The sequence below is a fragment of the Panthera pardus genome, unplaced genomic scaffold (assembly GCF_024362965.1).
Source record: "Panthera pardus isolate Hobbes unplaced genomic scaffold, ASM2436296v1 HiC_scaffold_12, whole genome shotgun sequence".
NCBI classification, from domain to species: domain Eukaryota; kingdom Metazoa; phylum Chordata; class Mammalia; order Carnivora; family Felidae; genus Panthera; species Panthera pardus.
In genome coordinates, this window is record NW_026526677.1 from 15,949,339 (window position 1) to 15,974,861 (window position 25,523).

At 42.5% G+C, this 25,523-nt stretch overlaps 1 protein-coding gene across 2 annotated transcripts; it reads left to right on the forward strand.

Moving 5' to 3' along the window:
* The first annotated feature begins 3,445 nt into the window (after positions 1 to 3,445).
* On the forward strand, positions 3,446 to 24,396 carry MTCH2 (mitochondrial carrier 2). Of its 2 annotated transcripts, XM_019412461.2 has the most exons (13): positions 3,449 to 3,640; positions 5,962 to 6,046; positions 6,203 to 6,309; positions 11,790 to 11,816; positions 12,240 to 12,302; positions 14,378 to 14,435; positions 14,710 to 14,761; positions 15,309 to 15,368; positions 17,740 to 17,833; positions 18,881 to 18,928; positions 19,589 to 19,656; positions 20,952 to 21,027; positions 22,859 to 24,396. In XM_019412461.2, the coding sequence occupies exons 1-13, from the start codon at positions 3,554 to 3,556 to the stop codon at positions 22,943 to 22,945; spliced, it is 912 nt and encodes a 303-aa protein (XP_019268006.1). In that variant the 5' UTR covers positions 3,449 to 3,553; the 3' UTR covers positions 22,946 to 24,396. The 2 variants fall into 2 exon arrangements, with proteins under 2 accessions (XP_019268007.1, XP_019268006.1); XM_019412462.2 differs by lacking the exon at positions 11,790 to 11,816 and having other exon boundaries at positions 3,446 to 3,640.
* Positions 24,397 to 25,523: the final 1,127 nt, after the last annotated feature.

Sequence of the window (25,523 nt, forward strand, 5' to 3'; positions counted from 1 at the left end):
GGGCCTAAGGCTTGAGTTAGAACCCCTTTTGCTATTCCCTTGTGTTCGTCTACAAAGAGGTGGAAGGGCTTCATAATGTCTGGCAGGCCCAGGGCTGGGGCATCTAGGAGGGCCTTTTTCAACTAATTAAAGGCAGTTTCCTCTTTTTCAGTCGATTCAAATGTTTTTCCCTCTTTGGTAGCTTCATATAGGGGCCTGGCGATCTCAGCAAAACCCGGGATCCAGAGGCGGCAGTAACTGGCCGATCCTAGGAATTCCCTTACTTCCCTTCGGGAGGTGGGAGTAGGAATCTTCAGGACAGATTCTTTTCTGGCATCTGATAACCGCCGCTGTCCGCCCTCCAGGATGTATCCCAGGTAACTTACCCTCTCCCTGCATATCTGAGCCTTTTTCGCAGATGCCCGGTACCCTAAGGCCCCCAGGGTAGCCAGCAGGTCCTGGGTCCCTTGCTCGCAGTCGGCCGGCCGTGTCGGCAGCAATCAAGATGTCATCTACATACTGTAGGAGGGTGAGGCCAGGGTGCTCCTTTCTGTACTCACCCAGGTCCTCGTGTAGTGCCTCGTCGAAGATGGCGGGAGAATTTTTGAACCCCTGAGGCAGCCATGTCCAGGTGAGTTGCCCGCTGTAGCCCTCCTCTGGATCATGCCACTTGAAGGCGAACAAGGGTTGGCTTTGGGGTGCCAGCGGCAGACTGAAGAAGGCGTCCTTTAAATCTAATACAGTATACCAGACCCTGGAGGGTGCCAAGGAGCTCAAGAGAGTATGTGGGTTGGGAACAGTTGGGTGTATGTCCGTGACCCTCTTATTTACTTCCCGGAGGTCTTGTACCGGTTGACAGTCATTTGTGTGAGGCTTTTTGACCGGCAGTAGGGGGGTGTTCCAGGCAGACTGGCAAGGAACTAGTACCCTTAGGCTTCATAGTCTCTGGATGTGTGGCTGGATCCCCTTCTGGGCCTCCTGAGACATGGGGTATTGTTTGATCCTTACGGGACCTTCTCCTGGCTTGAGCTCTACCAGGACCAGGGTCCTGTGGGTGGCTAGTCCTATTCCCCCACTCCACCCCCCCATCTCTGCCCAAACTGAGGGGAATTCTTGTAGCCATCTGTCTATATTATCCTCTCTCGGGAGCACCTCCTGGTGGAAGCTGTATTCATCCTCTAGTTTTATGGTCAGGACCTGGATGGGGTGGCCCTTGCCATCAGTGACCTGAGGCCCCCCTTGTCTGAAAGTTATCTGAGCTCCAATCTTGGTCAGTAAGTCCCGTCCTAACAGCGGGTAGGGGCATTCTGGTATTACCATAAAGGAGTGGGATACCTGACCCTTCCCCAAATCTACCGTTCTTCGGGTAGTCCATGAATACTGGCTCATACCAGTTGCCCCTTGTACCCAGGACTTCTTGCTGGCTAGTTTTCCTTGTGGGGTGTGGAGGACCGAATGTTGCGCTCCAGTGTCGACAAGGAAGTCAACAGGGGTCCCCTCCACTTTAAGAGTTACCCTGGGCTCGGGGAGAGGGTCTGAACCCCGACTCCCCTAATCACTCAGTTCATCTAGCTCTAAGACTTTTACTCAATCAGTCTTGCTTCCCTTCCCGCCGGCCTTTTTGGACAATCTCGGGCCCAATGCCCTATCTCCTTGCAGTATGCGCACTGATCTTTCTGCAGCCTCTGCTTCCCCCCCTTGGTGGTTCCTTTACCTCCTCTTGAGTCGTCCGCCAGCTGCCGGAGATGGAGGTCTCGTTCCTCGGGGGAGTCAGCAGTGGTAGCTAGTAGTATTCGGGCCAGGTCTCGAGTCTGCTTACTGCTGGCAGCCGCCATGGCGCGAGCCTACTTATCCTCAGGAGGCTCCCGGTTATTATATACCTTTTCGGCTACTACCAGTAAGTCCTGCAGACTTTTTTTCTCCTAGTCTATCTATTTTCTGTAATTTTTTCTAATGTCTATGGCCGATTGGTTTACAAAGGACATGATAACAGCTGCCTTGCTTTCTGGAGCCTCTGGATCCATGGGAGTATAAGTACGGAATGCCTCCATGATCCGTTCTAAAAAGGCAGCCGGAGATTCATCTTTTTCCTGTTGCACATTTCCTACCTTGGCCAAATTGGTTGGCTTCCTAGCAGCCATTCAGAGACCCCCCCCCCCCACCCCATTAGAGTCTGGCGGTAGACCCGGAGCCTCTCCTTACCTTCTGCCGTGTTGAAATCCCACTTGGGCCGAGTTAAGGAGAAGGAGGCATCTATCTGAGCCTGGTCGGTGGTGGGATTCCCGTCTGTGCCCGAAACTAGTTTTCGGGCCTCATTGAGGATTCTTTTTGTTTCCTTGGTTGTGAACAGGACCTGCAAAAGCTGCTGGCAATCATCCCACGTGGGCTGATAGATAAAAAGAACAGAGTCTAATAAATCAATAAGCCCTGCAGGTTTCTCGGAAAACTTAGGATTCTGAACTTTCCAATTGTAGAGGTCACTAGTGGTGAAAGGCCAATAGTGATAGGGCTGATTCCCCTTCGCGTCTGGGGGTCCGGTGGCTCGCAGGGGCAGAATAGACCACGCCAGGCACTACCAGAATTTCAGAAATGAGCTCACACAGAAGAGACAGGGAACGGACAGACACTAACGGTGGCCAGTCAAGCTCTCTGGGTTGGAGAGGGGGGGGGGGTCCCTCGGGAGTCTTGGGGATCCCGGAGGAGCTCCCAAATGTTATGCCCAGAATTCACGATCCCCAAAGACCACCAGGGAGCCGAGTCTGAGGCAAAAGCAAGGAACCTTCATTTGAGCTAGCTCGAGCTCAATCTCCTACCTGCACCGACGCAGCGGTGAGATGCCAGAGAGAGAGTTTCAAAAGCACAAAGGTTTATAGGGGTCTAGGGGCAGTTGGTGGGGTGATGGTCGTGGCCTTAGCTGATTGGCTGGGGAAGGATCAGAGTCCCGTTGTGCAGGTTGCCGGGCATGGTTTGTATGGGAAGTTTGGACGGGTGAGCGGGAAGTTACTCAAGGGGAGGGGGTTTTAGCGAGTGAGCAGGAATTTCTTTCTGCGGGTTTTCCCAGAAAAGGGGGCCATGTCGGGGACATAGTCACTCAAGATGGAGGACACAGAACAAAATGGAGTCGGCCAGCCTAGGACCGCTCTTTCAGCCCAAAGTGCAACTGTCCAGGCAAAGCATAACAGAGAACTCTCCAATTCTTTTATTCCTCTGACCTTGCCTTTGCCGTCAGGGTCACTGACGCCCCACTGCCACGCCCATTCTTCTCCTACCGAGGCTCCCAGCCTGCGCAAGCGCAAAAGAAACTGCCTTCCTTAGTGGAGGGCGCGGATCCCACTACAAAACGCATGCGCCCCTGGACTGTAAGCCCCGCCCCGACCCCTGCGCTGGCTCGCGAGCGCCTGCCGTTTCTCCGGGCGGGGTGGTGGGCGGGGACTGGGCGGAGAGGCGCGCGCCGGTGCGTGCGTGTGTGCGCGCGCCGCGGGCGGGCCAGTGAAGCCGGCGGCCCTGGCACGTGATACGGGAGCGGCTCGGTCGCTTGGTGGCTTGGTCTGTCTGTCCGTCCGCGGGTGCCATCATGGCGGACGCAGCCAGTCAGGTGCTCCTGGGCTCCGGCCTCACCATCCTGTCCCAGCCGCTCATGTACGTGAAGGTGCTCATCCAGGTATGAGTCGTCGCCATCCCTTTCCCCGCCCGGCGCCTTGTTTAGTCGCCGCTGCCCTCCGCGCTTGGCGATCGGCTCCAGCCTTCCCGGGCCTTCAGTCCCCTGAGATGCTGCTTTTTCCCTGCTGTCCCTTCCTTCCCCGCAGGGACAGCTTCCACTGCCCGCGCCTCTTCCACTGCCCATGGGCCTTCCCCAGGTCTCGCTTCCTTCCTGGGGAAGGCGGGGAGGCCCGATCCTTTCCCCATAGCCAACTGCCGTCCTGCCCTGCCCGGTGAACTTTGTTTTTTCATCCCTGAGGTTGATACTGGCCAGTTGCCACCAAGAGCTTCCCAACCCTCCCAGCATACCCCTCTGAAATTAGCATTCACCTCCTCCCCCGGCCCGAACTCAAGACATTAAATATATTAAAGACAAATTTGATATTAAAGGGGAGCCAACACTTGATTAGCGTTTTTTTTTCTTCTTTTTTCTTTGCTACTGTTACTCTTCTGAGATTTAGCACCAGATACCCAGGTAAACACAAGGAGCTCATTCAGAAGTGAGAGGATTCACTGAGCTCACTGAGCACTCTCCCAAGAGCAGCCCTTGTGACTCATGACAGTGGAAACCACATCTGTCTGAGCTTGGAATAGTTCAGATGAAAGAGTTGAAGCATATATATTAGTTGCTAATCTACTGTGAAAAAATCCTTAAGTGACATTTTACATTCGCAGGCAAGTAACCCAGGTTTTAACTGATGGTACACTATTTGATAGTGTTTTCAGTTGCCTTTCTAGAATTCCCTGTGATGGGCATGTCATTTCATTTTTTTAAACTCTTGTTGAGAGTTGACATAATTATGTCATGCATTATTCCAAGGAAGGGAGCAGTGATTAGAACCCCTGTCCTTGCCATCTGCCTTTCTGTCAGAAACATGCAAGACCCTAAGGAGGGCCACATTTCTTACTATTGAGTTGATGCTACTCCGTATTATGTGTTGCTTGGCTGACCCATGTGGATTCAGATTCCGTACGTAAAAGGCTATTATAAAGTAAATTATTTTAACTAAGAACAAAGATTTTGATTGAAATGTGGTATGACATCTAAAACAGAATTGGCACATTTGTAGCTAAATAGTGTCTTGAGATGACATTTTGCAGTAAATCTGCTATGAGCTCAGTACTTCTTCAGGAGACAGTGTTTTTTTAGTGACGTCTAGAGCTCTTGTCTCAAAAATTTTAATATCCTCAGCCCTGATTACTTAACTTCTGTGTGTTGCCAAGTGTCTTTAAGGGTTTTGGTGAAATTTCCAAATACTCAGCTTTATTTATTTATTTTTTTAGTTTATTTATTTATTTTGAGAGACAGTGGGAGAGGAGCAGGGAGAGAGGGAGAGAGAGAGAGAGAGGGAGAATCCCAAGCAGACTCCGCACCGTCAGCATAGAGTCTGATGAGAGGCTGGAACCCGTGAACCACGAGATCATGACCTGAGCTGAAGTCAGATGCTTAGCTGACTGAGCCACCCAGGTGCCCCCCGAATACTGTTTTAAAAATAGTTGTATGGTAGCACTTTGAGGGAGCTCAGTCAGGAGTTAATTGAACAGGTTAAGAATCACGGCAATAACGAGTCAAAACCAAGTCCTATGGCATTCGTTCTCTCAACTTTCTCTTTAGCACTAAGAATGCTGAATATATTGTAGAAATAAAATGATAATCATTAACTCTAAAATGGTCTTCATTAGATTATTAATGACAATCAGCTTGTTTAACATGGATTTAGCTTATAATCATTTCCCACATGACTTATCCAACCGTATCTGCATTTGCCTTTTGAGTGTTTCATCTTGATAGCCAAATCCATAGTGGATACTGGTTTAGTCTTCTGTTTTGTCCAAATATAAAAAATGTGTTTGGAGAGCGTAGCTGGCTTAGTTGGTATAGCATGCAACTCTTGATCTCCCAGTTGTGAGTTTAAGCCCCACGTTGGGCATGGAGATTACTGTATTTAAAATGTGTTAGATTTTCTTTAGAAAATATTTTTGAGCCTCAGTAAACTGTAGCTTTCCTAACACAAAAGTTCCCTTACTCTGTTTTCAATTTGATACTAGTCCAGCTCAGCTACATGGCTTACTTTGTAGAATTTGAACCAAACAAAAGGAAGCTTGGAGTTCATTGAAACTAGTGTTATCAGTTGAGGGAATAAGAAACTGACAAGGATGATACTTCATCATTGCCTCGGAAAACATATGCTGTATTTTAACTGAGGTTAAAAATTATAACTTTACAACCAAGGTATTTTGGGGAATATTGCTTAGTATTGATACATCCCATTGTTTTTAAAGGTGGGATATGAGCCTCTTCCTCCAACAATAGGACGAAATATTTTTGGGCGGCAAGTATGTCAGCTTCCTGGTCTGTTTTGTTATGGTAAGTGTTTTTGATTTATTTGGAATTGGAGGACATTGAGGATGATGATAGGTAGGCAGGAGGTATGGAAAGAAGATATAGAAAGCCTGTTGACATGAAATTTCTATGTAACTATTTCTTTCAGCTGGAATTTAAATCTCTGACTTGTGTTCTTAGCTCAGCACATTGCCAGCATTGACGGGAAGCGTGGGTTGTTCACAGGCTTAACTCCAAGACTGTGCTCAGGAGTCCTTGGGACCGTGGTCCATGGTAAAGTTTTACAGGTAAGAACATCAGTTCATCTTCCCAAAGATTTAGATTACCTTTTATGCAGTTTGTTCTACTGACCAAGAGCAGGGTTATTTTTGCTTTTTGTTTTTTTTAATAATTGTTTACTTTTGGGGGGAGAACACAAGTGAGGGAGGGACAGAGAGAGGTGGGTAGAGGATCCAAAGCAGGCTCTGTGCTGACAGGTTGACAGCAGTGAGCCCAATGCGGGGCTTGAACTCAAGAACAAGGAGATCATGACCTGAGCTGAAGTTGGATGCTCAACTGACTGAGCCACCCAGGTGCCCCAAGAGCAGTTTTAAAGATATATTTATGACCGTGATCTTTCTTCCTCTTGAAAACATTTTCTTCAAATATCCATTTTTTTTTCTTTTTAAAAATTTATTTATTTTTGAGAAAGAGAAAATGTATGCACAAGTGGGGGAGGGACAGAGAGGGAGGGAGGGAGAGGGGGAGAGAGAGAGAGAGAGAGAGAGAGAGAGAGAGAGAGAATCCCAACCAGGCTCGGAGCTGTCAGCCGAGCCAACGCAGGGATCCATCTCACAAACTGTGAGATCATGACCTGAGCCAGTGTCATGAGTCAGACACTTAACCGACTGAGCCACGCAGGTGCCCCCAAATACCCATTCTTAATTCTTTCCTGGGACGCAAGGGGAATTTGTATAAAATGAAGCATTTGACTTTGATCTACACAAACTTCGTCCTGTGAATCAGTCATTCTGAGAAGAAAATGAATGCAATTATTCGATCTCCTGCATAGCTCATTTGATTTCTTTGAAGGAGGAAGGAGGCTGATTAAAACATACATATTTCTTTCTGAAGTTATTTTTTTCTTATCATTACCCCTAGTAAAATGTTTTCTGTTACAAACTTATTTTTTATGTATTTATGTTTAAAAGGTTTTTTTATTGATTTATATTTTAAAGTAAGCTGTGTGCCCAATGTGGGTCTTAAACTCACAACCCTGAGATCAGGAGTCGCATGCTCTACCTGTTGAGCCAGCCAAGTGCCCCACAAACTTATTTTCTTAAAAAACTTAGCAAGATAAACATAAAAGTCAGGATAGTGGTTATCTGTGGGAAGAGGGAAGGGAAAAGGGACCATGCATGACATTTGGGGGTAATGGAAATGATTTTCCTTGACCTGGATCATGGCTATGTGGATATTTGTCATGTGATTATTTATCCCATCATTTATATTTTGTGCACTGTTTCTGCAAATGTGTTAATGTTAAATAAATTAAAAAAAAAATTTTTTTTAACCACCAAGGTCCATGTCAACTGCAGGGCTGTAGAAATTTTGGGGAAGTAGGGGAAGAGGTAAGAGGTGGAACTTTGGCTATCTGTATCTGAGGCATTTGATTTTAAGAAAGCCAGAGATCTGAAGTCTGACACTTAACCAGCTGAGCCACCCAGACGCCCCACTAACTGCTTATTTAAATAGTACTGGGCACAATCCTTCATTTACTTTTGTAGGCTTTCACATTACCCCAGTTCTAATGTTTTATCATCTGATGACCATGTCTTGATTTTGTTAGTTTCATGATCTAATTGGCTTCGATTTCATTTTTTTTAAAGTTTTTATTTAAATTCCAATTAGTTAACATACAGTGTAATATTAGTTCTGGGTGTACGGTGTAGTGATTCAACACTTCCTTAAATCGCCCTCTGCTTATCACAAGTGCCCCCCCTTAGTCCCCATCACCTATTTCACCCATCCCCCACCCCGCCCACCTCCCCTCTAGTATCTATCAGTGTGTTCTCTGTAAAGAGTCTGTTTCCTGGTTTGCCTCTTTTTTTTCCCCCCATGATCATTTTTTTTTTAATGTTTTATTTATTTTTGAGAGAGAGAGACAGTACGAGCAGGGGAGGGGCAGAGAGAGAGAGAGAGAGACAGGATCCGAAGCAGGCTCCAGGCTCTGAGCTGTTAGCACAGAACCCAGTGTGGGGCTTGAACTCGTGAACCATGAGTTCGTGACCTGAGCTAAAGTCGGATGCTTAACCAACTGAGCCACCCAGGTGCACCCATTTGTTTTGTTCCTTAAATTTCATGTATGAATGCTAATTGGCTTCAATTTTAAATTCTCTTCACCCTTCACTGATTTTTGAGTTGGAAAGGTTTTCAGTAGATTCCTCACATGGAAGCTGTTTCACCCTTTAGCCACTTTATTATTCTTTACACTTATTCTTTTGTTATGTTTTTAAGTAAGCTCCACTCCCATTGCGGGGCTTGAACTCATGACCCCAAGATGAAGAGTTACATGGTCTACCCACTGAGCCAGCCAGGCGCTCCACCTTATACTTATTCTTGTTGTCATGCCTGTGGGCTGAATGTGGAAAAGTGTGGGTAGCCCGTGGGTGAGAGTAATGGAGTCCTAATGGGCAGGTATTTTTGGTGGATTGATTACTAGTGTTTCATTCCCAGCCACACCCTCCCCCGGGCTCAGTGAAAGTATTGCCCTTACCCGAGTGAGGTTTACATATGGAAAGACAGCTGTCCTCTAGTGGGCTTCATGTGTAGACTTAGAGCAAAAGTGAAAGTACTACTTGAGAACAAGGTCCTGTATGTTCCAGAAAGTAATAAACTCCCGGTAATCAGGTACCCTGAATATATGTTTCACATGTAGCCAAATGAAATATAACAGGGGATTGGTACTACACTTAGTATCAAAAGCAGCTCCATACAATCAGGAAGAGAGACCAGTTCAGGGTTGGTGAAACTGTTAGCCTTTTATAAGAAAGAGTTCTGTATATTTGAACCAGAATGAAATTAAATTCTGTTCAGAATAGTATAGAAAGGACAGGAGGAAATTTTTATTTTAAGTTTCTTTTTTTTTTGAGAAAGAGCAGAGGAAGGGCAGAGAGAAGGGGACAGAGAATCCCAAGTGGGCTCTTCCCTGACAGCAGAGAGCCGGATGCAGGGCTTGAACTCACAAACCGTGAGATCATGACCTGAGCCGAAGTCGGACACATAACTGACTGAGCCACCCAGGCGCCCCTAGAAATGAGTGAAAATTTTATTTTATTTATTTTTTTTTAATTTTTTTTTTTTAATGTTTATTTATTTTTGAGACAGAGACAGAGTGTAAACAGGGGAGGGGCAGAGAGAGAGGGAGACACAGAATCTGAAACAGGCTCCAGGCTCTGAGCTGTCAGCACAGAGCCCAATGCGGGGCTTGAACCCACGAACCGTGAGATCATGACCTGAGCCGAAGTCAGACACTTAACCGACTGAGCCACCCAGGTGCCCCATGAGTGAGAATTTTAAAATACGCCTGAAACCATTAGAATTACTCTTAACTAAACACTTGGAATTTGACCCGAAAACATCATATTGCTTAATCTTAACATTTACTCTCTTTCTTCTGATTTTTCTTTTAAATCTTTTTTTAATAGGAAGTATTGTCTGTTTTTTAATCTGGTATAACTAGTGACTCAATTGTCTGCTTCTTTTATTTCACCTAGCCCATCTTCTATTCCTGAAGTATCCCACAAATAATATTTCCTCTTCCAATCTAGTCTGAGCCTTGGCAGTGTTCAAGTTCTCTAAAAGAGAACAAAATCTTCTCTCGCCTGTTTTAGAAACAGTCAGATACAAAAGGAAAAGTGAAGCGATTTTAGCTCTTCAGACTTGGCACCAATTCTCTGTTCTTTTGTGCAGTGAAGAAAAGAGCCTTGCCCTAATTTGATATTGGTACTACTTTCTTTTTTTTTAAGTGAGATAAAATTGGTACAAAACATATGTTTCAGGTGTACAAAATTATAATTCGACATCTGTGTTCATTACAGAGTGATCGTCTGGTTACCATCCATCACCATACATTTGACCCCATTTGCCCATTTCACTCATCTTCCATCCCCCTTCCCTTCTGGTAACCTGTTCTTCATGTCTATGAATTGGTTTGGTTTGTTTGTTTAAATTCCACATGTGAGTGAAATGCAGTTTTTGTCTTTCTCTTTCTGACTTATTTCACTTAACTTAGTACCCTGAAGGTCCATCCATGTCTCAAATGACAAGATTCATTCTTTTTTATGGCTGAGCAATATACTCCATTATGTACATATACCACAATTTCCTTATCCATTCATCCCACCGATGGCCATTTAGGTTTTTATATCTTGGCTACTGTAAATAATGCTGCTATAAACGTCAGGGTGCGTATATCTTTTCAATTTAGTGTTCATATTCTTCAGATAATCCAGAAGTAAAATAGCTGGATTTCTATGGTAGTTCTTTAAAAAAGTTTTTTTATTAACTAATCTCTATCCCTAACATGGGGCTTGAACTCACAACCCTGAGATCAAGAGTCTCATCCTCCACCAACTGAGCCGGCCAGGCACCCCCGATAGTTCTATTCTTAACTTTTTTTTTTTTTTTTTTTTTTAAGTTTTTTTTTTTTTTTTTTTCAACGTTTTTTATTTATTTTTGGGACAGAGAGAGACAGAGCATGAACGGGGGAGGGGCAGAGAGAGAGGGAGACACAGAATCGGAAACAGGCTCCAGGCTCCGAGCCATCAGCCCAGAGCCTGACGCGGGGCTCGAACTCACAGACCGCGAGATCGTGACCTGGCTGAAGTCGGACGCTTAACCGACTGCGCCACCCAGGCGCCCCTATTCTTAACTTTTTGAGGAGTGTCCATACTGTTGTCCACGGTGGCTGCCTTAGTTGACGTTCCCACCAACAGAATCAGGTCATTTTTCTCCACATCATCTCTAACACCTGTTATTTCTTTTTGTTGACAGCCAATATAACTGATGTGAGGTGGTATCTCATTGTGATTTTGGTTTGCATTTCCCTGCTGATGAGTGATGTTGAGAATCTTTTCATTTGCCTGTTGGCCATCTGTATATCTTGTGTGGAACAATGTATATTCATATTCTCTGCCCATTTTTTAATTGGGTTGTTTGGTATTGGTTCTGCTTTTTCATGAAAAAGCCATGAGGCTTTTTCCATAACCTTAGGCCTAGGGTATGTTTATACCACTTTATTTCTGCTAAACATGTATGTTTAGTAAATAATACCCTTGGGTTTCTGTTTTGGTTTGTTGTCCTGTTTCATTTATCTATCTATCTATTTATTTATTTATTTACTTACTTACTTACTTACTTATTTATTTAAAAAAATTTTTTTTGAGTAGGCCCCACACTGAGGCTTGAACTCACAACCCTGAGATCAAGACCTGAGCTGAGATTAAGAGTCAGATGATTAACTGACTGAGCCATCCAGGCACCCATTTCTTCTCTTAGATGAGAGTTTTCATGAGCATTTGCCTGTTCCTCTAGCTGGCCAATATGTTAAACTTAGTAATAAGATATCTTAGAGACACTTACTTCCAACTGATAATAGAAATAGAAATTATTGGAGATATTCAACAAAAAAAAAAAAAACCCAGAAACTGTTTTACTTTCATTTTATGTCCTCTCTCAATGACACTGTGACAGCCCTAATCATCCTTTCTTTTCTTTTCCTTTGTAGCATTACCAGGAATGTGACAAGGTTGAGGTATGTTGGAGCCTATTTATATGCATGGGTGGCCCATTTCCCTTGCAGATTATTATTGCTCTTTGGTCCTCTTTAGGAGAAGGGACAAGCAGTCAGTTTTCCTTTCATCTCAGTGAGCGTTGGTGTACAGAGTGGCCAGGTGTTGGAACAGTTTTATTTAAAACCATCAAGATAGGGGCACCTAGCTGGCTCATTTGGTGGAACATGTAACTCTTAACCTTGGGGCTGTAGGTTCAAGCCCCGTGTGGTATGTAGAGACTACTTAAAAAAAAAAAATCTTTAAAAAAATTAGAAACAGAAAGAGAGAAAGAAAGAAAGAGAAAGAAGGAAGGAAGGAAGGAAGGAAGGAAGGAAAGAGAAAGAAAGAAAAAGAAAGAAAGAAAGAAAACTTTCAAGATACCTGTCTTTCGTATTGATTTCCAGGATTTAGGCCCTGGGAATGTACAAAAAGAAGTTACACCTTCCTTCGACCAAGTTATCAAAGAGGTAAGAGACAAATTATGTCCTGTGCTATTTCCCAAAATCACAGTGTATGCAGTGTGGCATTTTGTGGAATTAGGATCATCAGGCCTGTGTGTTCAGCGTTTGTTCCAAATGAAATCAGACCTTCAATTTAATTTGGGCTTTTCTATATAGATATCATAAAAAAGAAAAAAAAAAGCTATTTGGATTGCATGCATTTGAAGGAAACTAATTTTGCGGTCATCTCATCTTTAAAATTGAAGAGGTTTTCCCTGAAAGTTTTCTAATGGAGTTGTAAACATCTGGCACAGTGTTAAATTAGTGGCCAGGTCCTTTGTGAATTGGATATTATCCATCTCTCTGGAAAAGCATTTTTTTTTTTTAATGTTTATTTACATTTGAGAGAGAGAGAGAGTGTGAATAGGGGCGGGGAGGCAGAGAGAGAGACAGAGACAGAATCTGAAGCAGGCTCCAGGCTCTGAGCTGTCAGCACAGAGCCTGATGTGGGGCTTAAACTCACAAGCCATGAGATCATGACCTGAGCCAAAGTCCTCAATGGACTGAGCCACCCAGATGCCCCTCTATCCATAAAAGTTTTTACAGTGTTATTCTGACTTAGGAGATTGTTCCTCACACCCATTTTCCTCTTCCCATCTCCTACCTTAGGGGTTTGTTTCATACCTGACTTAATGTTTATGGCTTTCAAAAGTACTCTTTGATTTCTTAGTCTTCACATTGTCTAATTGTTTTTAGTGAGGTTACAATTTTCTCGTAAATGCTGCTTTCTTTTTAAAAAAAATTTTTTTTAATGTTTGATTATTTTTGAGAGACAGAGCGAGAGCAGAGGAGGGGCAGATAGAGAGGGAGACACAGAATCTAAAGCAGGCTCCAGGCTCTGAGCTGTCAGCACAGAGCCCAACGTGGGACTCAAACCCACGAACCGCGAGATCATGACCTGAGCTGAAGTCAGACGCTTAACTGACTGAGCCACCCAGGTGCCCCAAATGCTGCTTTCTAAAATATATATTCCAGGGGCACCTGGGTGGCTCTATCAGTTGAACTTCCATCTCTTGATTTCAGCTCAGATCATGATCCCAGGGATCCCAGGGATCCCTGTGCTGAGCATGAAGCCTGCTTGGGATTCATTCTCTCCCTCCCTCTCTCTCTGTCTCTCTCCCTCTCCCTCTCTCCCTTTCCACCCCTCTCACCACCCCCCCACTCTCCCTCCCTCTGCCTCTCCTCTACTCCCACATGTACATGATCTCTCTCTTTCAAATAAATGGAAGAAATTAGTTTTAAATAATAAATAAAATATATATTCCAAAGCAAATCTTACTACAAGTGTAGCTATCAGATGAATCAACTTTGTTTCCATAAAGTTTCTACTTTTATTAAAAAATAGAGGAACATGTATTAATATACATTTTGTATTTTCTTAACTTCAGTTGGCCCATCCTGTCCCACAGGCTCTTCTCAGGACTACCGTACCATGAGGGCTGTCTTAACTAAATAACTGAAGATAATGTTTAAATGCATAAACGAATGACCTGGTGTATTTACAACCTACCTCCAAGTATTGTAATTTAATTTTCTTTGCTACTTCTTTGCAGAGTCCTGGACAAGAAAGATAAACTAGGATAAATAGCATTTCTGAGATATTGCAGTTACATGGTTGTGGTGGAAAAACAAATCAGAGTTGTTGTGTTGGTACAGATTAACTAGAGCCTGACATTTGAATAATGTAGATATCAGAGTGTGAAATCACTCATAGTGAGAAAGTGACTTCAAAATCTAAAACACAGGCCTCACAGTTTTCTTCCAGCTTGGTTACCGTTTGCTAGTGACCCTCCCTGTCTTTTTGCCTTTTTTTTGTCCCCCAATCTGTAAAATCGAGAAGATAACCGAAATCTGCTTTGCACATCAGTTTTGAGAAGTAACCCCAACAGAACGTTGAAATCCACGACTGAGCGGTCTGAGATGATGACAGTGTGTTACAGTATCACGTTCAGGGCAGGAGGGCCCTGTCGCCCACATTACTTCTCACAGGAATTTGAATGTCATTTATTTAGATCTCAGAAGTGTGTGTTGATTGTTTCTAGACAACTCGAGAGATGATGGCTCGTTCTGCTGCTACCCTCATCACACATCCCTTCCACGGTATGTTTGCACTTGGTAACTGAAATCTGATTTGTGACCTTACTTTTTAGAGCATGATCTCTCCTCTCCAACTGCTTAGACAGATTGATGTGGGAGTTCACTTAAGTGCCTTGCCTGTGTGTTTTTTGTTTTTTGTTTGCTTACTTGCTTTGGCACTTATCCAGTTTACCCAGAGAGCAAAGTGTCTTTAGGTGGAAAAAACTTTTTTTCTTTTTCAGGGCTATCAAAATTTATGTCGACGTAGTTTTAAAAATCTTTTCTCTGTGTTCTGCAGTGATCACTCTGAGATCTATGGTACAGTTCATCGGCAGAGAATCCAAGTACTGGTAAGTGTTTTTATTTCCAAGGATTCAAGGAGATCAGTTGAAGTGCTTTACATTTTTTTTTTTTTTTAATCTTTATTTATTTTTGAGAGAGAGAGAGACAAAGTGCGAGCAGGGGAGGAACAGAGAGAGAGAGGGAGACACAGAATCCAAAGCAGGCTGCAGGCTCCAGGCTCTGAGCTGTCAAAAGTGCTTTCCATTTTTATGGTGCCTTAGATATATCATTTTGATCAAGTTGATATATCATTTGATATGCACACACACAGAAAAGGGAAAATAGAAGAAAATGGCCTGGGCACGTTTAAGAAGCTACCCAAGATCTCAGAGTAAGTTGCAGAGACACTAAAGCCAAAATTCACCCTGACTCCATGTAACTAGGTAGTAATATCTCCACACCTGTCCCGAATTCAACTGTCTTTACAGAGTGAGGGTGGCAGAAAAGGGGGTGGGATATAAATTTGACCTTGTCAAAAGTGATAATTGAACGTTTTCTTTAGTAGCTCCAAAATAATCTTCATGTATTTTTGCCTTTCCATCTTCTGTACGTTAGTGGACTTTATGACTCCATAGTAACCATCTATCGTGAAGAAGGCATCCTAGGATTTTTTGCGTGAGTAAATTGTTGATTTGTGTGTGATTATTTGTGGGAATGGAAAGCTTTAATGAAAATAAGGACATGACTGTTTAATCCCTGGAGAAAATGTACTCTCTGGGTTTACTTCATGTTAAACTCTATTAAGGTCCCTCTGACTTAAATTCTCTTGTAAAGATCCCAAACTTTTACTTCCAGACATCTAAAACACTGGAAATTAGAGGGTTTTGTTTTTTGTTTGGGGGATTTTTTCATTTTGTTTTAACAAATAAATTTATTCCAAGTTTCTACCTTTATAATAAGTTCCTAATGATGTACAGTTGATAAACTAGGGAAACTTAATTTTTGAAAAATGGGAGAATTACCTAACATGTATCTTCCTGATCCTGTGAGTAACATGTTTTTGCAAGGCTATATCCGTTCCCTTGAATTTCCTTTAGAAGAACTTAGACTACTACTGTCATTCTTCTGTTAACAACAGAAACTGTAAATGGTCCTTTTTCATTTTCAGAGGGTTTCCATGTCACTGATTTTATTTGAGCGTCCTAGTCTGGGAGAGGGGCGCCTGACTGCCTCAGGTGGTGGAGCACACGACTCTTGAGTTCAAGGTTGTGAGTTCCAAGCCCCACGTTGGGCACGGAGCCTACTTTAAAGAAAAAAAAAAAAAAGTAAAACCAAACAAATCGCCTGGGAGATAGGCAGGGTAGTTACTATTATTCTCATTATAGAGGTGAAAAAAAGTTGATGCTCTGGGAATTTCATTTGCTGCCGGTCACGTAGCTGATAGGTAGTGGAAGTGGCATTTGAACCCCGGTCTTCAGTCTGTGGGGTAATGTTCATCCTGCAATTGCATACTGCCTCACCTAGGTCACCCAGGCCCTGGGAATGTGTTTTTTGATATCCCTCATCTATCTCTGGGCCATTCTTGTTTTGTTTTGTGATTTTGTAGCCATTTTTGGCCCTGTCGAATTTAAGTATCAAATACCTTAGCCAAAATTATAAATTATATGTATTTTTAAAATTATTATTCATTTATTATGATTTACATGTTTTTTATTCCTAATCACTTATTATGCATTCTTTTTTATTATTTTTTTTTTAACGTTTATTTATTTTTGAGACAGAGAGAGACAGAGCATGAAGCGGGAGGGTCAGAGGGAGAGGGAGACACAGAGTCTGAAGCAGGCTCCAGGCTCTGAACTGTCAGCACAGAGCCCGACGCAGGGCTCAAACTCATGGACCACAAGATCGTGACCTGAGCTGAAGTCAGACGCTTAACCGACTGAGCCACCCAGGCGCCCATACATTCTTTTTTTTTTTTTTTAATTATATCCAAATTAGTTAGCATATAGTGCACCAATGATTTCAGGAGTAGATTCCTTAGTGCCCCCTCCCACAACCCCTCCAGTAACTCTCAGTTTGTTCTCCATATTTAGGAGTCTCTTCTGTTTTGTCCCTCTCCCTGTTTTTATATTATTTTTGTTTCCCTTCCCTTCTGTTCATCTGTTTTGTCTCTTAAAGTCCTCATATGAGTGAAGTCATATGATTTTTGTCTTTCTCTGACTGACTAATTTCACTTAGCATAATACCCTCCAGTTCCATCCACATAGTTGCAAATGGCAAGATTTCATTCTTTTTGATTGCCGAGTAATACTCCATTGTATATATATCCCACATCATCTTTATCCATTCATCCATCGATGGACATTTGGGCTCTTTCCATACTTTGGCTATTGTTGTTAGTGCTGCTATAAACATTAGGGTGCATGTGTCCCTTCGAAACAGCACACCTGTATTCTTTGGATAAATACCTAGTAGTGCAGTTGCTGGGTCGTAGGGTAGTTCTATTTTTAGTTTCTTGAGGAACCTCCATACTGTTTTCCAGAGTGGCTGCAGCAGCTTGCATTCCCAAGCCAAAACTATATTTAAGTCTCTTCTCTGAAGCAGGCACATTTTTGTCCCCTCTTGCTTATAGTTATTGATAGTAAGATGAACCATTGGCCAGAGCTCCAGGATGTATAGCTGGTCTGCATTTGAAAAATGGAAATTGGGTTGCTTGGGTGGCTCAATCCATTAAGTGTCTCAGTCTTGATCTCAGCTCAGGTCTTGATCTCAGGGTCGTGAGTTCAAGCCCTGTGTTGGGCTCCATGCCCAGCGTGGAGCCTCCTTTAAAAAAAAAAAGGGGGGAAAATGGGAAAGTCATTAGAGATTAGCCTCTAGTATAGTTACATTACGTAGAATGAACTAGTTAGGACTAGATTCTGGCGGTCAGTGTCTTTCAGTTCTCTAGAAGACTTTAAAATCTGTCTTTGAGAAGTGTTTGTATTGAGTGGATTATCTTTTTACTGATCACATTTTTTGGCTCTTATTTTTATTGTTTTTCATGTAGGGGTCTTATTCCTCGCCTCCTAGGTGACATCATTTCTTTGTGGCTCTGTAACTCACTGGCCTACCTCGTCAATACCTATGCACTGGACAGTGGGGTAGGTTGTGATCTTGATGAGATGTGCTGGTGCTGACTTTATTGTTTTCACTGGGCAGCTTGGGTAGCTTTAAAGTAAGGTGGTGGGTCACCTGGCTGGCTTAGTCTGTACAGCATGTGACTTGGGGTTTTGAGTTCAAGCCTCACATTTGGCATGGAGCCTGCTTAAAAAAAAAAAAAAAAAAAAAGATAAAGTAAGGTGGCACTTTATTACGTGCCAGACTCATCATTATATAGCTAAACATTATCAGTCAACTTTTCAAAGGCTGATGGAGTGACCCATGCTATTTACCATGAAAAGATGCACCTGAAAAGTCCTTAGGGTATGGCTGAGTCAGCCTAAGAAATCTAGCCCTGTCTCTGTGCTGCAAGGAGATCACATCTGTATTGGTACATAATTTTGGAGGGCAGTGCAAAGCAGGACAGTTTTATAGCATATTAATGGTGTTTCATCTAATCTGAAGTGTTAATGGGACTCCTGGTTTGGGCTTTTTAGAAACCTCAGCCTGGGAAGTTTTGAGAATTAGCCTTTCCTGGAAGCTGCGGGCCTCTTTGTGCACTGGCAGCCCCATAGCATAGTGGGAAATAGAACACACACAGAGGGAGGACTGAATCCACGCTGTCCACTTCTAGAGTACGGAGACTTGTCTCTGCAGCATCTGGTGCACAGCTGGGTGTATGTAGAGGTAGTGACTTGTCCCTCAGGTGTACCACAAATGTAGTTTCCAGGGATTGGATTTCTAGGACATCAGAAAAGGTTACTTTTCTTTTCTTTTTTTTTTTTTAAATCCTGGGTCTATCACATTTGTTCCTAAGCCATCGTAGTCTAATGCAAATTTGTCTCTTAATGTTGAATCAAGTTGATGATTTAGTTCACTGCCTTTTTATGGTCACAGTCAGTATTTTATGTTTTCATCTCAAAATTAATTTTTAGGCTGTCAAAGAAACTAAAAATTTAGAGATCGAATATATTGATATGAGTGGGGACAATTAGCTGTTAGCATCATCTTAATTTTCTTATTCTGAAAAGGCTTTATTCCTGTTTTAGGTTTCCACCATGAGTGAAATGAAGAGTTATTCCCAAGCTGTCACAGGAGTGAGTTTTTTAAAACCCCCTTAACCTTCTAGTTGTGTTTTGTTTTCTTTTCAATTTCATCTGGGTCGTGTCATCACAGATGTCTCACAGGAATGTCTCTCAAGTTCATTAATGTTTCTCAGAGGTGAGAATGACCCAGGGTCCCCTTGTCACAGGAGCGGCATTAACAAGCCCACATGGTTTGGTCTATGCCACCGTGCCCCCAAGTCTCAGGCCTGCTGCTCGCGGCACCCCACTGATCCTGTACTGGACAACTTCACCCTCTTGAGTCTGTGGAGTTTTCCAGTAGTTGACTTCTGAAGTAACTTCCATCATTTTTGGAAGGACCTCATGTTTTCTTACTTTCTTCAGGGGTGTTTTGAAATGCTTCATTGTATTTGATTGCATTTACTTTTTCTCTTAAATAATGTAATTCAGTTTTATTTGAAGGAGGACTCTGTCACGGTACGGGATGCCTTCTGGCCTTTTGTTAAAGTGTTGGGTGTATCGGTATGTTAAGAGGAGGAAGCATCTCCAGGCTCAAAAATGTGAGCTACTGAGAAAGCAAAGCTAGTGGTGGAGTGTTGCCCACAGTGGCGCTAGGGCTTTAAGGGAGAGGAAGGAAGAGAATAAAGATTCAGAATGACCTAATAACTTAGCTGTCTTTTTACCACTTCACAGTTTTTTGCCAGTATGTTGACCTATCCCTTTGTGCTTGTCTCTAATCTTATGGCTGTCAACAACTGTGGGTAAGTGCCCTGCATTTCTTATTCTAGTAGTTGGCTGCCTGTATGTCTGCCCGGCAGAGCAGTCCAGGGAGAAATTTGGGGAGAAAAAGTACAGTTGATGCCGTTACTAGGTTTCCTAAATCTTTTCCCTGTATGCCCCATGTACCAGCGGTGGCATCAATGTATGTTTTATTGTAAGCAGCCGTCTCATATCCTCTGTTAGAATATCTCTCAAGTACTTACAGATAATATTCCCTTCCCTGTAGTTTAGGTCCTCTTCTGAAAAGGTGGGATTGTGATCAAATGACTCTATTTCTATATCTTTCCTTTATTTGAAGTCTTTATCTTCCTTTTAATGAAACTTACAAAGGTTATGTCAGGGGTTGAGTGGCAGCTTGTAGGGGCTTCATGGAGAAAGTAAGTTTCTTTCCTAGGGACTTCATGGAAAAAGGAAGTTTTAAAGAAAGAAAAGTAGGAGATTTGGTCCATAGAAAGTTTCTTTCTTTTTTTTCATGGGAAGTTTTTTAACCTTTCACTGTGTTGGTTGGGAAGGATGGATGGGGGTACGGTGGTGGACACCACCGATTTCCAGCTTCTGGACGCCGAGTAACGACCGCATTGGGCAGGAGTTTTGCCTCTTTCTTTAAGTCAGGACAGTTCCAGTGCAGTGCCTGGCGCCATATGCCGTTAGACGTGTCACTGTTTTCAAACAGGGTATCAAATAGATAGCTGTGTGGAGATTCGAGCATAGTTATCATACTTCCTGTCATGTCACATTCTGGTTGTTTTGTGCCCAGTAGGGCACCTGCCACATCTTAACCCAGAGCGTAGTAAAAGAATGAGTTGAGGGTATTACTGTCCCTGACAGATTTTTAGGGAGGAAGAGATTACGGGTTATATCTGAGTAAAGTATGTAGTCACCACTGTTTAGATTCGTTGCCATATTTAGGCTCTGTTGAACATCACTTAGCTTTTAAGTCTCCTTGCCCTGCTTTTATAATTGCTGTGTTCTAGAATTATATTTGTTCACAAATTAAAAACCCAGATGTTTTAGAAAATGCCTAATTGGTTGACATTTCTGTTTACTTGCTGTTTCAAAACCTAAATATGAGGGAGGAAAATCCTTTTGGGATGCTTGCTCTTTTTTCCCTTTCTGAATATTTGTTTCATTAGAGCTAAAATTGTCTCTTGGGGAACTTTCTAGGTAAGAGAGTATTTTGACAAAGATTTATTGAACTCTTGAGAGAACGCTTTGTAAATGTTAATTTGAATAGCTAATCTTTTTTTTTTTTTTTTTTTTTTTTTTCCTGTTTCAGGCTTGCTGGTGGATGCCCTCCTTACTCCCCAATATATACTTCCTGGATAGATTGCTGGTGCATGCTGCAGAAGGAGGTACTAGTGTCTTACTCTCTCTCTCCTTCCATTCCTCCCCCCCTTCCTCATCACCCCTCCTCTCTATTTTCTTTTATTTTGTTTTTGTTTGTTTTCTTAAATAACGTCTCTGGAATCCCAGGTTAATTTTTGTAGCTTACCCTTTAACTACCAATTAATGCACCCTTTCCAGTGTTCCATGTATCGCTCCAGCATAGTCATAAAATGTGCTGCTGAGAAGTCATCAGGAGGGGTAATGAGGAATTGAGAATCTCTGGATGTGACCTGGAAGCCATTTGAGCGATCACATTCAAATTACAAGTAGGGTCCAGGTAGACAGTTATCCTAGTGGTTAAGATGATGGCCTCGATTTCAGATTATTTTTTTCCAACCTCATCTTTTTTCTCGTAACTTCCCACAATCTCCTTATATATTCAGGTGTTTTCCTGCAGTAGAGAGGAAACTGAGAAACAAGAAGCTGTTTGTTTTACGACATTATTTGTCACAGTGATGTTGATGGAGCTGGCCTCTTACTTCTGGAGTGTTTTTAGAGAATGATTTTGTCCAGACTCCAGTTTCTGGGTTTGTTATTGTGAGGTGTGTCATCTGCAACCACAGGTCTCAATCAGTCTGGCCAAAGCTTTATTAGGTTAGGAACCAAAATGGGTGGCTGTGTGCTGAATGTAACACGGGATCACTTCTAATGGCCATCAGTTTAAAGCTGTTTTTAAGCGGGAAGCACTTTTTAGAGGATTGTGGAAGACAGCGTATGAGGAAGCTCTTTGTTGCATTTTGTTATGGCACTTGTAATGCGTGTGAGAAAGGCCTTTGTTCACAGAGCTCAGCCTAAACTGTGAATGAAAAAGGCTTAAGTGCTACTGTAGCTGCCTTTTTGCCCAGTGTGCAAGCCCAGCAAGCCCTGTGTGAATCCAGGCTAGAACACGAATGATTGCCATACACACCTAACATGAACGTTCTGGGTTCCGTTCTGAGTCTTACACTCTCTATTGGGCAGTCTCTTATCGTGGTCCCCATTTAAAGGAAAGATGGCCTTTCTTTCCCTGCTTTCTAACTAACCCCCTGCTGTCGGAAGAAAGCAGATAGAAAATGTATTAGGGTATCAGACACCTTGTCGAGGGAGCAGTCAGTCCCATAAGTGCTTAGGACAAGAGCAGCAATCTTGATGGGGTATTTGCTATATATCAGGCATCGTGCTGAGAGCCTGTATCAGCTCGTGCAACTCTCAAAATAACCATATGAGGAGGATGCATAGGTACCATTCTTTATCATCCCACTTCCCATCTGAAGAAACTGGGACTTTGAACCATTAAATAACACTAATTATATAACCCAAGGTTATAGACTCTGTATTTGTGAGAGCGGGATCTGTGTGCAGCCAGTCTAACTTGAGTCTAGTCACTTAAGCTCCTAAGGTTATTACTTTAATTGTAACATTTTAGAAGTACTTCATAGAGACCTGACCATTCCATTAAAAAGTAAATAAAATCTAGCACTTGGCGAGTGGTAGGACTGTCTCCGCACTTTATATGTACTGACTCATTTGATAACCCAGCCGGCAAGTGGCAGAGCCAGAATCCAAACTGGGAATTCTGTTGAAATAAGTCAGAAATTCTTGCCTTACCCGCATGGCAAAACTGTAAGTTAGTTCCACGAAAGCTCGGCTTGAGTCAGAGTGCACGTTGCTGCTCTGTACAGTGATAGCCCAGTCTTTCCTGGCCATTTTAGTCACGTCTCCAGAAACTTGTCCAGTTGGATCTCTCTGCTGATTTGGACTGGCTGACCTCATGTTCACACTAGACTTTATTTGTTTTTATTTTATTTTTTTTTCCAGGGAAATATGAGCCGAGGAAATAGCTTGTTTTTCCGGAAGGTCCCCTTTGGGAAGACTTATTGTTGTGACCTGAGAATGTTAATTTGAAGATGTGGGGCAGGGACAGTGACATTTCTATAGTCCCAGATGCACAGAATTATGGGAGAGAACATTGATTTCTATACAGTGTGGCGCGCTTTTTTAATAATCAATCTTGGGAAAATGGAGGTGTTTGGTGTCTGCCTTTTTTGTTCTTTTTCCCAGCACTACGTAATTTACCACTGAGAGTTCCCCTTAGTTACTATTCTGAAATGGGATGTTTGTGCCTCAGATTCCTTACTTAGAAAACAAAAGTTGCATTTTCCTAAAGGTATAGGCAGGTGGTCATGTGACTTGAGTCTTAATTTTAAGGCTTTTAAAATGTAGAGTACATTCTCAAGAAAGAAATAGTTCTATAAAACTTAAGAAATTTAATAAGGTAAACTATGTGGGAGGTTATGAATACCTTTTCTTTAGCAGACCCTAAAACCTCAGCATCCACCAGAATCTGCCTCTCATTATCTGCTTCTAAGCACATTTGATTCACCCTCTCATTCTTCAAAAAAAAGACCATTGCTAAATTACCTTGGAAAATCTCTACGGGGTATCCACTCCTTCAGTTTCTTATTGCAAAGTAATAAATTGTTGCCAACAACAAAAAAAGGGAAAATTACAGAGAACAAACAAGATTTGGAAAGGAAGCATAATGGCTTCTTTCCCCCCTCCAAAGAAATTCTTATCATATAAAATATGAAAAGCAAATACAGCAGCGGTAGCCCCCCCTTTTTTTCAGTAGCCCCCTTTCTTAGAAGTCTTTGCCGAAGTCCCTAAATTATTTTCATTGTATATAATTTTTCTATGTGATTATAATCTTATAATATTTTCTTCAGTCTTTAATTTTGTTTCTTTTTTGTTGTTGCCGAAGGTGAGTAGTTTACTTTTCATTCCTAATGATGCCCTTGGAAAGTGTACTTATAACTCCTTATCTGATAACGCAGACTTAAGTCCGCAGGGTTCTTAGGATGTTGACCATCTCGCATGTCATACCCTCAGTTAAGCATGTTAACATTTATAGGAGGAAAAAAATCACTTTAGAAGGAAATAATTTCAACTCAAGCATAAAGCTCCTATTTACTCAGGCCTTTTTAAAGCAGGTTAAAATGCTCTAAAATGAGAAAGCATATGGTTTCACTACTTAAGTAATCCACTGGATGTTGCCAAATGAGCAAGCACTTAATTTGCTGCTCCTCAGACTTCTCTATCAAAAGAGCAGCGCCCATAATATTAGTGTGAGCACGTAGGGGTGTCCTCCCTCCCTCAGGGTTTAGGAATACAGCCTGAAGTTCATGAGTAGCCTACCTTGAAATGTCTTTGATGTCTCTTACTTTGTTGCAAGAAGTAATGTAAATTTTATATTCTATTCAATATTATATGCATTTGTTTTAATATGAAAATGTTTTTGCATTACCCACTCCCCCCTCCCCAAAAAATCTTCAGTAAAGATGATCTAGGAAAATGTGCCATGTTTACTATCCTGTGGCTTCTGTGCTCATAATACCTGCCTGTTTCTAGTCGAGAAGCTTATTGGACTCTAAGAACCAGTCTGCCACCAGAGGGCGCCAAGACTTCGGTTTTTGCCTATGCAAGTTGGGCCGTGAAAAATTTTAGGAAAGCCTGGGATTGCTCAAAGTGCTGTCCCATCAGTTAGTCTAACTGCATCCAAGGTATAGCTACAATAAGGGTACTATACCAGTGGTCCTCCATAATATTATATAAGCTGTTAACATAATGAAACATCTATAGAGTTTATTCAGGGGTTAGTTAAATGCGTGTAAGTATTCTTAAGATACACCTGCAAGAAATAATGAACTGACTCATTTTGTTTGTAAATAGTACAAACCTAGATAAAGATCATCTAGTAAGCTGCACCTGTGAAACTGGGCAAGTGGTTTGGCTTGGCAAGTGCTGAGCTAAGTTCCCAGGAAATATTCCCCCAGGGGGTGTGATGGTCATTGAAGCAAAGAATCTGGGATTTTCTGCAACTTTTGGAGTGGCTCTATAAACTGCAGAGTATAAGAGCAATCTTAGGGTGAAAGAAACTAACCGTAGCTCTCCATTCCAACTTCTTACTGATACCTAAGCATAACCTCGGCATTGCCTCTAATTTTCTACTCTAGGAATACCTTCCTTTCCCTCTCCTCATTGAGATTTTCCCCGTACGGTGAGCTTCCATCCCGGTGCCATCTCTCTGTGAAGTCTCTCAGTCTCTCAGTCCTCCCAACCAGATGAGGTCTGCCTTCAAACTCCCCTGCCCCAGGGCTTGTAATTACAGTACAGACTAGTCTGACAAAATGGAAACTGCATCTGTTACTTACTTCTAAGTTCAAGGCTTACAGAGCAGTGGCATTACTTCTCTCTGATCTGAAAATATGTGAAGAAAAAGAAAAATCCTCTTTAGCCCCTTAAAGCAGGCCCACTAAAACATCAGCCTTGCTGGGCTTTATAGAAAAACTAGCCTTTCACCTAGCAGTACATGCAGTTGGTCAGTTTGAGGTCCTGTGGCAGGTTAAGGGAGCAAGAAGAGAGAACGAGTATTGGGAAGTCGTGACTGTCAGGCCTGTCATGTAAGTTTTCATTCTCAGAATCT

What these genes read in the sequence shown, in the direction of transcription:
- MTCH2 (XM_019412461.2), top strand. Translation starts at nt 3,554, where the DNA reads ATGGCGGACGCAGCCAGTCAGGTGCTCCTGGGCTCCGGCCTCACCATC. An exon ending in ACGTGAAGGTGCTCATCCAG is followed by an intron (nt 3,641 to 5,961) that starts GTATGAGTCGTC and finishes TTGTTTTTAAAG; the next exon opens with GTGGGATATGAGCCTCTTCC. An exon ending in GGTGCATGCTGCAGAAGGAG is followed by an intron (nt 21,028 to 22,858) that starts GTACTAGTGTCT and finishes TTTTTTTTCCAG; the next exon opens with GGAAATATGAGCCGAGGAAA.